General features: G+C 38.7%; 1 protein-coding gene across 1 annotated transcript in view; it reads left to right on the top strand.

Moving 5' to 3' along the window:
• The window catches only part of ntrk2a (neurotrophic tyrosine kinase, receptor, type 2a), a 257,615-nt gene that overhangs the window by 152,561 nt on the left and 89,514 nt on the right, over positions 1 to 15,540 (top strand). Inside the window, exons 13-14 of the mRNA XM_043713062.2 lie at positions 7,243 to 7,373; positions 13,665 to 13,837. Of these exons, the coding sequence (XP_043568997.1) occupies positions 7,243 to 7,373; positions 13,665 to 13,837 (304 nt within the window). The remainder of the gene's footprint in view (positions 1 to 7,242; positions 7,374 to 13,664; positions 13,838 to 15,540) is intronic.

Below are 15,540 nucleotides of genomic sequence, written 5' to 3'. Positions count from 1 at the left end.
ATGCCAGTTTTTGAATGAAGTTTAAAATGCAAATTGTCTAATGGATTGAATTATTATGGTGGTAAAATCTTTTCTGATGAGAAGGTGAATTAGTATGGGAAGAGACTTCTCCAATCAACAACATATCCATGAATCATTCATGACTGAATATACATCTTTATATAAATCATTACAACTCCTTGACTGTAAAGTTGCCAAGTTATTTTAAAATAATTACATTGGACTATAATCCTCCTTCGACAATTGAGACCCACATTATTTTGCTCATTGGGAATTTTATCAAGATGTGCTGGTAATTGAATACGTTACCAATTATGAAATTCCAAAGCCTTTCTGCAAAGGACTAAGTGGCTGTGATGGTCACAGTGGCATTAATTCATTGAGTTCAAACTTGGCAGTAGGGATGGGTCGTGTTGCTTAGCTGTTTTCAAAAGCGAGCCATTAGTTTCCACATTGCAGCCTTGTGCTTGATTGGCATGAAATAAAAGGAACATGCTAAGATATCCCGAAAAGATGTTAATAAAAAAACCTGTGGAGAATGAGGTCACCTGTTGCAGTGAAAGAAAGGCCTTCTCTAACCAATAGTGATGGAATCTCAGTGAGAGATAGGTTATTGCCATTAGCTGTGATGGATTTAGTATCTTGTTAGCTATTTTTATAACTTTGGAGGATGTCTATTAAATCCTTTTCAATCAATTTACAATGAAAATTCAGTTCACTCTGGACTCTGCTCTTTTGAAACTGTGGAATGGAGTTCTAACTCCATGTATTGCAATGGTTAGAATTTACACAGAACCCTACCACATTTTCTGCTGAGCCAGGCTGTGATTAAGGGAATTGCAGGTCAGAGCTTGGGAGGATTTCATTTGCGGCTTCAACTGCTTGTTGACATATCTTTACTGCCTGAACATGATGTTTATGGCCTCTGTAAATATGAAATATTGCAGACCCCGAACTCTGTAGTACTCCATTAATGTCATACTTACAAAATTGCACAGGTCTTTGGGGAAGGGGGATGCATAATGTGTATGTGATAGTCCTGCAGCATCATTAGAGTAGCAGACAGCTTTTTGTATGTGACTAGTATCTAAATCTGAGACGTGAGCGCTGATATTCAGATTGTGGAGACTGTAAATAGATCACTCACACTCTCAGAGCATAGACATTGAAGGTCACAAATGCGGTTTGAAATAAACAACAATAAGTTGGTAATTGGCAATATAACAAGAGGGGCCAATGTCTCTTACTCAGCACATGGAATCATAATAATTAACCATAAATATTAAATAATTTGTTGATATTTGATGTTAAGTGTTCTTCAATGAAAAAAATCTTGGTATTCCTATTAAATATTAAATATTTCCAATAGAAGCCACTGATCAATAACTAGGATCAAAATCTAAGGCTTTCTTTTAATATTTGTTGCCATAGTTCAGAGGTAATGACACAAAACAAGCAAGTTTATGTTCCTTTGCCTTTTGGAGATCTTGGCTAGAATTGTGCAGTCATGAATGTTAGTGTAGTAGATTAGATTAGATTACTTATAGTGAGGAAACAGGCCCTTCGGCCCAACAAGTCCACACCGACCCACCACCCACCCAGACCATTCCCCTACATTTACCCCTTCACCTAACACTATGGGCAATTTAGCATGGCCAATTCACCTAACCTGCACATTTTTGGACTGTGGGAGGAAACCGGAGCACCCGGAGGAAACCCACACAGACACGGAGAGAATGTGCAAACTCCACACAGTCAGTCGCCTAAGGCGGGAATTGAACCCGGGTTTCTGGCGCTGTGAGGCAGCAGTGCTAACCACTATGCCACTGTGCCACCCACAGCCGTAGACTCAGTTGTTATGCCTCTACAGTCAAATAGCTTACTAGTTTGTTTAGGTTTACGATGAGATCACGCCAACCACCCTTCCATCTATTGATTCCATCAATACTTGCCACTGCCTCAGGAAAGCAGTCAACATAATCAATCCCAATCTAGTTATACTCTCTTCCACCCTCTTCCATCAGGCTGAAGATACAAAAGTTTGAAAACACATACTCACACTTTCAAGAACAACTTCTTCCCTGCTGTTATCAGACTTATGAATGGACCTCTCATTTATTAGGGTAGTTCTTTCTCAAAACCTTCTCTGTAGCTGTGTCACTATATTCTGCATTCTGTTCTATTACGCTGATATATTTATGTAAGGTATGATTTGCCTGGATAGCATGTAAAACAATACTTTTCACTGTATCTCGGTACATATGTCAATAATAAACCAAATCAAAAAGTGTCCTTGGATCCTAAACTTGTATCATAGTGTGGAGTTCAAGAATGGCAGGATTCAGGAATGGCAAGGAGAGGAAGAAATTCACCACAAAAAATTGTCAGGATATTATTCAACATGAGCAGTGAACACTGAACTAAATTCCAAAATGTAAGTAACCTCAACCTTATTGTTACACTGCTTCTAATTCAACCTAAAAACTGGAAGTTACCTCTTGCAGGTTAGGTTTGCTTAATAACACATTTGAAAGAATGATTACCATTAACACTACAGTCAACCACTCAGATCTACTTGTGGTAAAGTAAATTTTTAAATTTCAATTTTAGATGTTTTCAGTAGATTTCATAAATACTTTAAAAAATAAATTACTTGTTTATGAAAAAGGAGTATTTAACAGGAAAGAGGGAGTGTGGAAGAAGAGAGGTAATAAAATGATTCTCTGCAAACTGGATAGATACTAGAACTGCCATGACAATAATTGCAGTACTTTCAGAAAGAGACAGTGAAACTCTTGAGTTCGTCATTGTAGGAGAAGGCAACCACCCCTCACTCCAGTCCACCAGGTCAAACACTTTCCTGCTGAAAGTACCAGTTTCAGTGAATGGTATCATATAAACCAATGAATTAATACTTGGAGAAGGCATTTTGGACCCTCAGACTTCCTCCAGCATTCAACAAGATTATAGCTGATCTACTGTGGTGTCAACTCTGCTTTCCTGCCTATGTCTATATCTTTGATTCTTTTGACAATTAAGAAACCTTTTTTAAACTCAGAGACCCTTAAAAATATCTTCAATGACACTGCCTCCACTGCTGTCTTGGAACAGTCCAATGGTAAGCAATGGATCTTATGTTTGTGGTGTTCCTGGATTTCTCTTCTGGGCCGCAACACCAGTAGGGAATATTTGCTTACATACCTGGGTTCCATCTTGACAATACGAACTATACAAGGAGTCTACAATGCACGACAAACCCACTTAGGTTACGTGAAGTTGGGACAGATTTGGAAAAATTATCAGAAGTCCCCAACCTATTGAGACTCCATTCAATAGGAAATATCCTACCAAATGCCTTGTGCAAACTCTTGACTCCACACTTGATTTCTGTAATCAGCACTCAAGTTGAATAGTCTTTGATTTGGGGTTATAGTCTTGATTTAAAAAAAAACTTTACTGCATTCAACCTCATGATTATGAAATCCAGAGAAAAATCTCACTTTTCACATTCTGAACCAAGTAAAAGTGACCATTGATCTCTAGCTGATTTTATAACTATAGGACTTATATGGTTGGTTTCGTTTATCTTTGGATCAATGATGACCAGGAACATTGAGTTTAGTGATGGTCGTACCAATGAATTTCACGGAGAGAAGATGTGATTTATTCTTAGTGGAGGTATTCATTGCCTAGCATGTGTGTGGTGTCCATGTCATTTGTCATTTATTAGCCAAAGTCTGAATGTTGTCCAGTTTTGCTGAATATGAACACAGATCTCAAGTATTACAGTGGTTGCAAATAGAACTGAACATTGTGCAATCATTCACAAACGCTCCCCATTTTTAACCTAATAGTGGTGAGAAGGCTATTAATGAAACAGCTGAACATGGTCAAGCTTTGTGAGCTCCTACACTAATGTGCTGGGACTGATGTGATTGCCTCAAACAATCACATTCATCTGTCTTTGCACTAGTGATGACTCCAGCCAATTGAGAACATTTTACTTAATTTCTATAGATTTCATTTTTACTTGGGTTACATTAATCCCTAGTGTATTAAGAATCAACCTTGCAATCTGAATCAGTCTGATGTATGCCTGACCAATATGGCTAGCATGTTCCCTTCCATGAAGAACATTGATATATCAGTTGGGTTTTTCTAGTAATGGTAAAACATTGTAATTATGAGATTTATTTGGTACAAGCTAAAATGTTGACAGATCTATGAAATTCAGCTTCATTGCTTGCAGATTGAAAGTGAACACCCAGGTTCTGTTTTCTAAATCTTCTACTGTAACCACTAGACTCAGCATGTTTCAGCCTAATCCTATCCAAACAGGTTCACAATATTCTCCAAGAGGATCCACTCACTATTGCATATTCCCAATCCTAAAACTTGAAACCAATTGTTGTGTCTCCATCACAATTAATAAATTCCCACAGATCAAAGATTAATCTTTGTGGTCTTTTTGGCTCAGTGCCACGGAACTGAGTTAACAAAACTATTAGGCTACTGGAGAAACCCTTGAAAAGATCACTTATTACAATAACTTTTTCTTTTTCTTTTCTATTTCTTTGCTTTCTTTTCTTTCCACTAGCCCATATTTGAATCCACGATTGATTAGATCATTACAGTCCAAAATACATTCAAAGTCGCCATTTCAACAATTGATGCTCAGTGTCCCAGATGAAGGTTTAAAATTATTTTGTTTAAATAATGTATCTGTACCTTTTCATTATTTATGCTCCACCCTCCAATTTCTCTCAGCAGCCATATTATTCACTTATATACAAATGAAGACATGAATATAAAGGCAAAATATTGCAGATACTGGAAGTCAAAATGAAGAATAAATTCTGGAAATATTCTGTAGGTTTGGCAGCATCTGTGGAGCGAGAAACAGAGTTAATATTTCAGTTTAATGACTTTTTGATAAAAAAAGTCAAGAAACTTCCAAATGGCTGCTATAAGTAACCTTTCAGATATAAGACTGTAGGAAATAGGAAGAGGAATACACCATTCAGCCCTTCAAGCCTTCTTCAATACAATCATGGCTGAGCGACATTCCTCATGTCCACTTTCCCACACCTTCTCCATAACCCTCAGTTCCCCTACTAATCAAGAATCTATCTCAGCCTTAAATATAGACAAGGACTCTGCCCCACATCTCTCAGTGGCAAGGAATTCCAAGGATTCTCAACCTCCTCTCAGTCCTAATGTGGTGCCCCATTATTTTAAGACTATGCCCACTGGTCCTAGATTCTCCCATGAGGGGATATATCCTCTCAGCATTTATCCTGTCAAGTTCCCTAAGAACGCTATATGCTTCAATGAGATCACCTCTCATTCTTTTAAACTCCAGTGAGTTGAGTTCCAACCCATTTAGCCTTTACTCATAAGTCAGACCCTCCATACCAGGGATCATCCAAGTCAACTTTCTCTGAACTGCCTTCAATGAAATTATATCTTTCTTTAGAAAAGGGGACCAAAATTGCTCACAGTACTCCAGATATCGTCTCACAAGCAGCTTGTATTGTTATGGTAAGATATCCCTAATCTTATACTTCAACCCCTCGAAATATGGGCCAACATTCCATTAGCCTTCCTCACTACCTGCTGCACCTCTGTGTTAACTTTCTGTGTTTTGTGCACAATTACTCTGAGTCCTTTTGAGTTGCTGCTTTCTGCATGGTTTTTTTCCCCATTTAAATAATATTCTGTTCTTTTGTTCTCTCTTCCACAATGGACAACTTCATATTTTCCTGCATTATATTCCATTTGCAAACTTTTTGCCCACTTACTGAACCTATCAATATGTCTCTGTAAACTGTTTGTATGTCTCTCACAAGCTTCCTTTCCACCTATTTTCATGTTGTCTGCAAATTTGGCTACAGTATATTTGCTTGCTTCTTCCGAGGCATTAATATATAGTATAAATAATTGTGGTTCTAGCACTGATCCCTGTGGAATCCCTTTGGTCACCAATTGCACAACCTGAAGGAAAACCCTTTATTCCCTTCTGCTGTTTCCTGCACATAAGCCAATTCTATATCCATGCCAATACACTATCTCCAATACACCATGTGCTGTTATCATATGACTTCACCTTTTGTGAGGAACCTTGTGAGGTCCATCCTTGTATTAAGCAGGAATGAACATATTCTGTAAAAACAATTCTTCTGTTATTCATTTGGCTAGGATTGAATAATTGTTTTTCATGCAATCAAAATATTGAGGCTAAATGTTATAAGAGGCAGGGAAGTGGAACTAAATAGGTCTACATGATACTAAAAACAGATCCAGAAATTAAATAAAATGTTTCATATGGTAATCTTAGAGCTATTAAAAAAAAGAATGTATTTATTGAACTCCATAAACTATAACATTTACCTTTACCTTTATCTTAACATTTCAGGTCTGTTTTCATTCGAACATGCTAACTATGTTGTAAACACTATGTTGTAAACTATGTAGTTACACAATGCTTTTCAGAAGGAAATGGCATTTGCTTTTGGTAATGTGAAACACTAACATATTTCTGTGAAATATTTCTGAATGGGGACAAATCAAAGAATGTGTGTGATAGTGCACCAAATAATTATTGAACTTTACCTGCAATTGAATTCCTGAATTTTTGAGACGGTAAGGATAATTTTTCCTTTAGTTGTCAGTATCTGAATTTTCACCATGTTAAAAACAGGAGAAATCTTCATGGCATTGTTAAATTTGAATTTATTTCAAAGGCACTTTAACTATGGTGTTGATGAAGTGAACAGGAATGTAAGTTACACAATTCAGCTTAAAATTATGATTAATTAAAAACATGGAGTTAGCATCAACCTGCCCAGGTACTTTGTAATATGATTACAAAGTGAAAAATGTGGACATGCAATAGCTGTGACATGATATAACTTCCCACCTGCATGGAAGCATGAGTAAAACACTTGTGTTGTTTTGCTGAGTAAGGTAACAGGATGCCATTACTGTTGTACCATATGTATATTGTATTGGTACTACTGCAATAGTTGATGTGGAAAGTGAGTCAATTAAAATTACTCCAGTGAAGTATTTTTTAAATCCATAGTTCGATTAATCTTCTGACTTGCACCTCTCTTAATTGTGGGCCTTTCTATTAGGCACAGCAATTAAACTTGCCTACCTTTTATACTTGGAAGAAACCATTAGAAGAAATGGCTGTTTAGTTTCTATTAGAGTAATACAATAATTCTTATCTATTGACAGTTGTCCGAAACATCAAACGGCACAATATTGTCCTGAAGAGGGAGTTGGGTGAAGGAGCCTTTGGCAAAGTATTTCTTGCTGAATGTCATAACCTTTGCACAGAAGATGACAAAACTTTGGTGGCAGTGAAGGTATAGTACTATAGAATTTCAATTATTAATTTATGGGTTGATCTGAAGCTCCTTGTGATAAATGCTTGTCTAGCTATCAGTCTCAGTTATCTTTTAAATTGGGCTTAGTAGGACTAATGCAATGTCAAAAGAGCATGACACATGATCTCACTCATAGATGTAAAAATATGGCCTGGTTTCATATGGCAATGAGAGTAGACCAGCTTGGCCAAATTGTTCATGGAAAACATGGGAACCTGAGAATAGTGGGATGCACACAGTCGATTCCACTTAGTGGACTGCCTTCCATTCTGAATATTTGTCTGCTGAATGGAAATTGAAAACCAGGCCCACTTGCTCTCTGTAAGTATTCTTGCTTACTATGTCCCTTTTGCTGTACATTCCTGTTAAATTAATAATTTATTGTTCAGATTACAAATTCCACTGTGGTCATTGCTCATACAACAGCTTCCATTCAAGATGCATCTTGCACAACTTGTTGTGCTGAGGCACTTGCAACTTTAATCCATAAAGCAACTTTCCGTAACATTTCATTTCAATTTGAAATGTTTGAACATAGACTGCATACTTTCCAACATTTTTGTGAAAACTCTGATGTGCAATAAGTACATTTCTGCAGCAAACCTATCTCTTGAAAAGATACCTTTTCCAGTTCCAATATATTTTACTTTTAAAAGAAGACAATATAATCAGGGTCTCTTGAATTAAGGAAAGAAATTGTGAGTTTAGTAGACTATAAGACGTAGGAGCCAGTGCTTTGCTTATTTGCAATGAGCTTCCAGCACTCAGCAAGAGACTTTTTATTATGTACATGCACAAAGAAGCCAGTTTAATGCAGCCTAGTAGAGCTAGAATAGATTTGCGCAGATAGACTTGGGTTGCACTTAGCTTTTTAATCCCTTCTCTTGTGCATTTCTGGAAGGGAACTTGTGGATGTACTGGACATGCACAGACATAAATAATTGCTGTGACAGTTGTTAACAGTGAATTGAGAAATAGAATCATGCTTTATGGATTCTACCATGTATCTTGCATGTAGTGGTTTATGCTGTGACCAAGAATCTAATACGACTCTTTTCAAAGTATATATGTTTTTAAAAAACTAATAACACATTGTTGTCCAGTATGTTTTGACATGGCATTAAATTACAGAACAAACAAGACGTGGAGGTTAAATGAAGTTTGTTGAATTATTTTGCAGCACATTCTCATCTGCAATATCCTATTGATAAATATTACAAACTCTTCAAACTATCAGCGTTGTGGGTGTTCCTGAACAAAATAGACTCAGCAGATCTAAAAGGCAACTCAGCACCATCAGGCTATTTAGGGATGGGTATTAAAATATTGAACCAGCCAGAGACATCCACCTTTCATGACTGAATTTTTTAAAATGGAGCAGTTGATAATACAACTGACAGAAGTTGTTGTGTCCAGTCTCTTGGATGATGCTCAATGTTGAGAGTGATGTAATGTAACAGTTGCTATTATTCAGATGAGATATTAAATTCAAGTCCTGTGAACGTATTCTGGGGTTTCCAGAAATTGCTAAACATCCAATTGCAATGTATGAAGAAAAAGCAAGAGATTTGGACACACATCAATATTCCTGGAAACTGATGAACTGGCTGCTTATTTATCACATTGAGGTTTTAAAAATCTTGATGGTTGATAGATTTGTTAAGATAAACATCAACAATTTACTTTGGAGCAACTTGTTAATGAAATGTTTTGACATTATAAGGTAATATAAAAACGCTAGCCTGTCATTCAGTTTAAGAACTTACTGGTATGTATCCTTGCGATTTAGTGTATGTAACCCATATGACCATGGAAAAGGAATAACCCATTCATCCTCTCCAGCCTACTCTGTCAATCAATAGGATCATGGCTGATCTGACATTCCTCAGGTCCATTTTCCTGCACTCTCTGCATAACCTCTGATTCTCTACTGATTGGGAATCTCAGCCTTAAATATATACAAGGCTCCTGCCCCCACAACTCTCTGTGGCAAGGAGTTCCAAAGACTGTCAACTCTCAAGAAATTCTTCCTCATCTCAATCTTAAATTGGTGGCCTTTATACCAAGGGGTTATGCCCTCTGGTCCTAGACTGTCCCATGAAGAGAAACATAGCTCCTTGAAAGTGGAGTCGCAGGTAGATAGGATAGTGAATAAGGCATTTGGTATGCTTTCCTTTATTGGTCAGAGTATTGAATACAGGAGTTGGGAGATCATATTGCAGCTGTACAGGACATTGGTTAGGCCACTGTTGGAATATTGCATGCAATTCTAGTCTCCTTCCTATCAGAAAGATGTTGTGAAACTTGAAAGGGTTCAGAAAAGATTTACAAGGATATTGCCAGGGAGAGGCTGAACAGGCTGGGGCTGTTTTTCCTGGAGTGTTGGAGGCTGAGGGGTGACCTTATAGAGGTTTACAAAATTATGAGGGGCATGGATAGGATAAATAGACAAAGTTTTTTCCCTGGGATTGGGGAGTCCAGAACTAGAGGGCATTGGTTTAGTGTAAGAGGGGAAAGATATAAAAGAGACCTAAGGGGCAACTTTTTCACGCAGAGGGTGGTACGTGTATGGAATGAGCTGCCAGAGGATGTGGTGGAGGCTGGTACAATTGCAACATTTAAGAGGCATTTGGATGGGTGTATGAAAAGGAAGGGTTTGGAGGGATATGAGCTGGGCGCTGGAAGGTGGGACTAGATTGGGATGGGATATCTGGTCAGCATGGACGGGTTGGACCGAAGGGTCTGTTTCCATGCTGTATATCTCTATGACTCTATGACTCTATTTACCCAGTCAAACCCCTTAAAAGTCCTATTAGCTTCAATCTCAAAAGAAATTCCTCCTCATCTTAGTCTTTATTTGGTGTCCCATTATTCTAAGACTATGCCCACTTATCCTAGATTCTCCCGTGAGGGGAAATCTCCTCTCAACATTTATCCTGTTAAGTTCCTTAAGAATGCTATATGCTTCAATGAGATCACCTGATTCTTTTAAGCTCCAGTGAGTTGAATTCCAACCTGTTTAGCCTTTACTCATAAGACAGTCCCTCCATACCAGGGATCATCCTAGTCCACTTTCTCTGAACTGCCTTCAATGAAATGACATATTTCCTTTGAAAAGGGGACCAGAACTGCTCACAGTACTCCAGATATTGTCTCACAAGTAACTTGTACAGTTACAGTAAGATTTCTGTAATCTTATACTCCAACCCCTCGAAATATTGGCCAACATTCCATTAGCCTTCCTCACTACCTGTTGCACCTGTGTGTTAGCTTTCTGTTTGTTCTGCACAAATACCCCCAAGTCCCTTTGTGTTGTAGCTTTCTGCAGGGTTTTTTTTCCATTTAAAGTAATACTCTGTTCATTTGTTCTCTTTTCCAAAATGAACAACTTCACATTTTCCTGCATTATATTCCATTTGCCAACTTTTTACCCACTTACCTGTCAATATGTCTCTGTAAATTGTTTGTATCTCTCTCACAACCTGCCATGCCACCTATTTTTGTGTTGTCTGCAAATTTGGCTACAATATATTTGCTTCTTCTTCCAAGACATTAACATATATTGTAAATATTTATGGTTCTAGCTCTGATCCCTGTGGAATCCCACTGGTCATGGGTAGCGAGCATGAAAAACTCCCCTTATCCCTACTTGCTTTTTGTTGCCAATTAGCCACATTTATCCATGGTCAATATACTACCTCCAATACCTTGGTTCTTATCTTACAACTTAACCTTTTGTGAGGTATCTTGTCAAATATATTCTGGAAGTCCAAATACAGTGCATCTACCAGTTCCTGACTATCCATTCTGGTTTAGGTCTTCCTTGAAAAACTCTAAGTTAGTTAGGCATGATTTCCTTTTCATGAAGCCATACTGACTGTACTTAATTAGATTCTGATTTTCCAAAGATGCTGCTATTCCTTCCTTAATGATTAATTGCATTTATTGTGCAATTCTAGAACATGAAATATCTCAAAATATAGTCATAGTAAAAGTTGAGTTGTGCTCGTGGTAAAAATATTAACACCAAGGCAATTAGAATAATAATCCCAAAACGTAATGATATGTCTGATACCTGTGCCAGTGTATGTTACTAATTCACAGTCTCAACTGGGACTGTAGCATGTACCAACCCAAATCGCTCATTTATATTCTATTTGATCATAAGACAAAGGAGCAGAGTTAGGCCATTCAGCCCATCGAGTCTGCTCCACCATTCAATGAGATCATGAGTGATCTGATAATCTTCAACTCTACTTTCCTGCTTTTTCCTCATGACCCTCAATTCCCTTACTGATTAAAAATCTGTCTAATGCAGCCTTGAGTTTAGATTACATTCGCCTACAGTGTGGAAACAGGCCCTTCGGCCCAACAAGTCCACACCGACCTCCGAACAGTAACCCACCCAGACCCATTTCCCTCTGACTAATGCACCTAACACTATGGGCAATTTAGCATGGCCAGTTCACCTAACCTGCACATCTTTGGACTGTGGGAGGAAACCGGAGCACCTGGAGGAAACCCATGCAGACACGGGGAGAACGTGCAAACTCCACACAGACAGTCACCCGAGGCTGGAATCAAACCTGGGTCCCTGGTGCTGTGAGGCTGCAGTGTTAACCACTGAGTCACCATGCTGTTTACTTATGATCCAGCCTTAATAGTCCACAAATTCTCTCCCATCAGAAAAACATTTCCTCCTCACCTCTGGCTTAAGTGGGTGACCCCTTACTCTGAGAGTATGATCGCTAGTCCTAGAATTTTTCACAAAAGGAAATAACCTCTCTGCATTTACTTTGTCAATCCCCTCCACCTCCCCATTAGTATTTTATATGTTTCAATAAGATCACCTCTTATTCTTCTAAGTGAGAATGAGTACAAATCTAACCTCCCAATCTCTCCTCCCTACATAACTGGTATCAACCGAGTTAATCTTCTCTGAAAAGCCTCCAATTCTAGTTTATCTTGCCTTAGATAAGAAGCACAAAGCTATTCCAGCTGTGGTCTCAGTAGTATCTTGTATAGTTTTAGCAACATCTCCATACTTTTACACGCCATTTTCCTTTTGAAACGAAAAACAAATTCCATTTGCTTTCTCTAATACACACAATTTGGCTGCAAGCTTTTTGTGATTCATGCACAGGGGTTCGCAGGTTCTTCTGCTGTAGCTTTCTCCAGTCTTTCTCCATTTAAATAATATTCAGCACCTCTATTCTTCCTGCCACAGTGCATAACCTCACATTTTCCCCATATTATGTTCCAATTGGGTTTCTGCCCACTCTCTTAACCTGACTATATCCCTCTACAAACTCTGTCGTCCTCATTACTTGCCATCTAATTTTGTGAGTTCTGCAGAAGTGGTGATAAGACATTCACTTTCCTCATCCAAGTCATTAATATATATTGTAAATTATGTGGCCCCAGCCCTATGGCAGTGCACTAGTTACGGTATGCTAACCTAAAAATCTCCCCTTCACCCCAGCTGTCTCCTATTGATTAGCCAATTCTCTATCGATGCTAATATACTACCTCAAACACCATGAGCTCTCATCTTATGAACCCAACGTGTGTTACCTTATCCAATAGCTTCTGAAAATCCAAATTTATTACATCCACTACTTCCACTTCATTTATCCTGCTTGTTTCCTCCTCAAATAATACTGGTTAATTTGTTAGGCATGATTTCCCCTTTATGAAACCATGCTTACTCTGCTTGATCATATTATGCATTTCTAAATGATCTGCAATTACATCCCATATAATCGACTCCTAATGTGTTCCGTGGTATATTGTTACCTGTTTATTGAGTCCTTCCTTTTTTTAAAAAATAATGGTGTTACATTGCCAGTTTTTCAGTCCTCTGGAACTTTTCCAGAATCTAAGCATTTTTGGAGGATCACTATCAGTGTATTCACTAACCGTGTAGCTATATTATAGACTGCATCCCATCAGATTTATTAATAAAATTTACGACACTTAGTAGATGATTATGCATAGATGCCGGTACGTGTCCTCCCTTTCAGCTGAAAAATGACATGGAGCAGGTAAGGACATGCAGACTGTTTATGTTGGAACTAGGAGAACAGATATCCAGAATAAATCTGGCATTTCTTCCTGTTTGTCAAGTCTTCGCTAGTGCCAAATTCTCAAAATGCATATTGTACACTTTGTTGTCCGGAGCTGCACCTTATCATGATATCATCTAGTGTCATCTAAAAACAAACTGTAAAAGGCATTTGTGAAAAAGATCTTGTTATTTCACACACACAGACATTAAAAGAAGCCAGTGACAATGCACGCAAGGACTTCCATCGTGAAGCGGAGCTGTTGACCAACCTGCAGCATGAGCACATTGTGACATTCTATGGTGTGTGCGTGGAAGGTGACCCCCTCATTATGGTTTTTGAATACATGAAGCATGGAGATCTCAACAAATTTCTCAGGTTGGTTTAGAAAACTGCAAGTTTCTAAATTGTTACTATGCTACTAATGTTTTACTGCTGAAAAACTACCCCAAAGCAGGACAGAGAAAAATACTGAAATCCAAAACAAAAATGGAAATTCTCAGCAGATCAGTCATCATCTCTGGAAGAGACACTGGGTTAAATGGGTAGAATTTTAAAATCTCAAAATGGGAGGGCTCAAAGCAGACAACAAATTAAAAGATTTGATTAATAGATTAAAAGTGAAAGCAGCCAGTTTAATGAAAATCCAGCAGGAACCTGTCAACTTTCACCTTTAACCTGAACTTGATTGCAGTTCATGATAAACCCTATTAGAAAAAAGATGAATCAGCTACTTATATTCATGAACTCGTCATTATCTGTTTCTCCAATCTTGAATTCTGACAATGTTGTTCACTGATTTTCTCAGCTTCCTGAACATGCTACAGAAAACAAATAAAAGGGCAGTGGGCAAAGAGACCTGAGAAACTGAGGTACAGATGTTTAAAAACTGTTATGTTTTAAAGACTTTTTAAAAACCTCATTACTCAGAACTTTTGAGTATAGGAGTTGGGACATTGTGTTGAGGTTGTTCAGGAAGTAGATGAGGCCTCGTCTAGAGTACTGTGTCCAGTTCTGGTCGCTCTGTTATAGGAAGGACATTTAGCTGGAGAAGGTTCACAAGAGGTCTACCAGGATGTTACCGGGAATGGAGGGATTGAGTTACAAAAAGAGGTTGGATTGGCTGGAACCTTTTTAACTAGAGAGTAGGAAGTTGAGAGGTGATCTTATAAAGGATTATAAAATAATGAGGCGTATAGATAGGTGAATAACAAGTGTCTTTTCTTTAGGGTGGAGAATGTCAAGGCTAGGAGGTATATTTTTAAACTGGGAGAAAGTGAGCACTGCAGATGCTAGAGATCAGAGTCAAAGAGTGTGGTACTGGAAAAGCACAGCTGATCAGGGAACATCTGAGGAGCAGGAAAATCAACATTTCAAGCATAAGCTCTTCATCAGGAATGAGGGGGTGGCCGAAAGGGGCTGAGAGAAAAATGGGAAGGGGTGGGGCTGGAGGGAAGGTAGCTAAGAATGTGATAGGTAGATGAAGTTGAGGATGAAGATGATAGGTCAGAGAGGAGGGTGGAGTGGATTGGTGGGAAGGAAGATGGACAGGTAGGACAGGTCAAGAGGGAGGTGCCGAATTGGAAGGTTGGATCACGGATAAGATGGGGGAAGGGGAAATGAGGAAACTGGTGCAATCCACATTGATCTCGTGTGGTTGGAGGGTCACAAGGCGGAAGATGAGGCGTTCTTCCTCCAGGCATCGGATGGTAAGGGTCTGGCAGTGGAGGATGCCCAGGACCTGCGTGTCCTTGATGGCGTGGGAGGGGGAGTTAAAGTGTTCAGCCATGGGGCAGTGGGGTTGTTTCATGCGTGTGTCCCAGAGATGTTCCATGCGAGAACCCCATCTCTCGGGAGACAATACTCTTAACGTAATGTTGACAGGTAGGGTAGAGGTTTTCTGGACTGAGCACCAATGCCTCAAGAGGCTCAGACTCTTATTAGAAGGTCCCTGATATTTGTCACCTTCTGGAAGAAGCTCTCCTGCCAAGTGGACCAGGTGGACATGTCTATTTCAACCACACAGTATTTAAGGTGATGATATTTGCAGAATCTCACAAGCTGCTGCTTCAAGCATCTCA

This window comes from Chiloscyllium plagiosum, unplaced genomic scaffold (genome assembly GCF_037043375.1).
Source record: "Chiloscyllium plagiosum isolate Xiang-an unplaced genomic scaffold, Cpla_swu_hap1 HiC_scaffold_2, whole genome shotgun sequence".
NCBI lineage: Eukaryota > Metazoa > Chordata > Chondrichthyes > Orectolobiformes > Hemiscylliidae > Chiloscyllium > Chiloscyllium plagiosum.
This window is presented reverse-complemented; position numbering and strand designations above follow the sequence as displayed.